Raw genomic sequence first — 1,257 nt, forward strand, 5'->3', positions numbered from 1 at the left:
TCTCTATGGGTCTCAATGGGTCTCTATGGGTCTCAATGGGTCTCTATGGGTCCCTATGGGTCTCAATGGGTCTCTATGGGTCTCAATGGGTCTCTATGGGTCCCTATGGGTCTCTATGGGGTCTCTATGGGTCTCAATGGGTCTCTATGGGTCCCTATGGGTCTCTATGGGTCTCTATGGGCTCCTATGGGTCTCTATGGGGTCTCAATGGGTCTCTATGGGCTCCTATGGGTCGCTATGGGTCTCAATGGGCTCCAATGGGTCCCTATGGGTCTCCATGGGTGTCTATGGGTCTCAATGGGTCCCTATGGGTCTCTATGGGCTCCTATGGGTCCCTATGGGTCTCTATGGTCTCCTATGTGTCCCTATGGCACCTCTACGTGCTCCACTACGGGCCTCAATGGCGCCCCCCGCTCCCCCCACAGGCGGCCGCCATCACTCGCCCCGTGTGCGCCGCCATGACAGCGCGCCCCCACTTCCGCCCTCAAACCGGAAGAAGTAGGCCGCCAACCGGAAGTGAAGCCGCCAACCGCCGCCGTGAGGGGAGGAGCCGAGCGCCGCCATCTTGGATCGGAACAAAGCCTCGAAATGGGGTAAAAAAGGCCAAAAATGGTTAAAAAAAAAACAGCTTCTCTTACCGTAGAGGAAATTCCGCCCAACCGAAGCGGTTCGATGAGGGTCGTTGGTGGGGGGGGCGGCCTTTTTTCCGGTGGGGCTCCGCCTCCATCCGAAGGGCCCCGTTTGGTTCCAACGCCGGACATTGCGCTTAAGCGAAGCGATTTTGGGGCAAAAAAAGCGAATTTAAGGCTTTTTTTTAATGGTTTTTTAATAGGGAGGGAGAGCGGCCCGGCCGAGGCGCCTCAGGGCCCTCCAGGCGCCGCTCTGCGCATGCGCGGCTGGGAGGCGGTTAGCAGCGCGCATGCGCGGGTGTTGCCGTGGGAACGGGAGGAGGAGCTTCGCTCTTAAAGCGGCGATGAGGGTGAAGGTGGGGACCGCTCGGCTCTTAAAAGGGCGATGTCTGTTGGATATCCGCAGCACAATAAGGAGCGACCCCAGCCCCATAGAGACACCCCCAGCCCCATAGGGAGCAATTCAGCCCCATAGGAACACCCTGAGCCGCACAGCGAGCCCTTCAGCCCCATAACAACAGCCCCAGCTTCACAGAAAGCCTTCAGCCCCACAGATTAGACCCCCTCAGCCCCATAGAAACACCCCATAAAACACCCCCAGCCCCATAGAGACCCCTCAGCCCCATAG

At 58.6% G+C, this 1,257-nt stretch overlaps 1 protein-coding gene across 1 annotated transcript in view; it reads right to left on the bottom strand.

The window, feature by feature from the left end:
* LOC107307275 (E3 ubiquitin-protein ligase BRE1B-like) overlaps positions 1-1,051 on the bottom strand; it is a 4,124-nt gene extending 3,073 nt beyond the window's left edge. Inside the window, exon 1 of the mRNA XM_015850769.2 lies at positions 639-1,051. Within this exon, the coding sequence (XP_015706255.1) occupies positions 639-761 (123 nt within the window). The 5' untranslated portion in view covers positions 762-1,051. The remainder of the gene's footprint in view (positions 1-638) is intronic.
* Between the last annotated feature and the right edge of the window lie 206 nt (positions 1,052-1,257).

This window comes from Coturnix japonica, unplaced genomic scaffold (assembly GCF_001577835.2).
Source record: "Coturnix japonica isolate 7356 unplaced genomic scaffold, Coturnix japonica 2.1 chrUnrandom528, whole genome shotgun sequence".
NCBI lineage: Eukaryota > Metazoa > Chordata > Aves > Galliformes > Phasianidae > Coturnix > Coturnix japonica.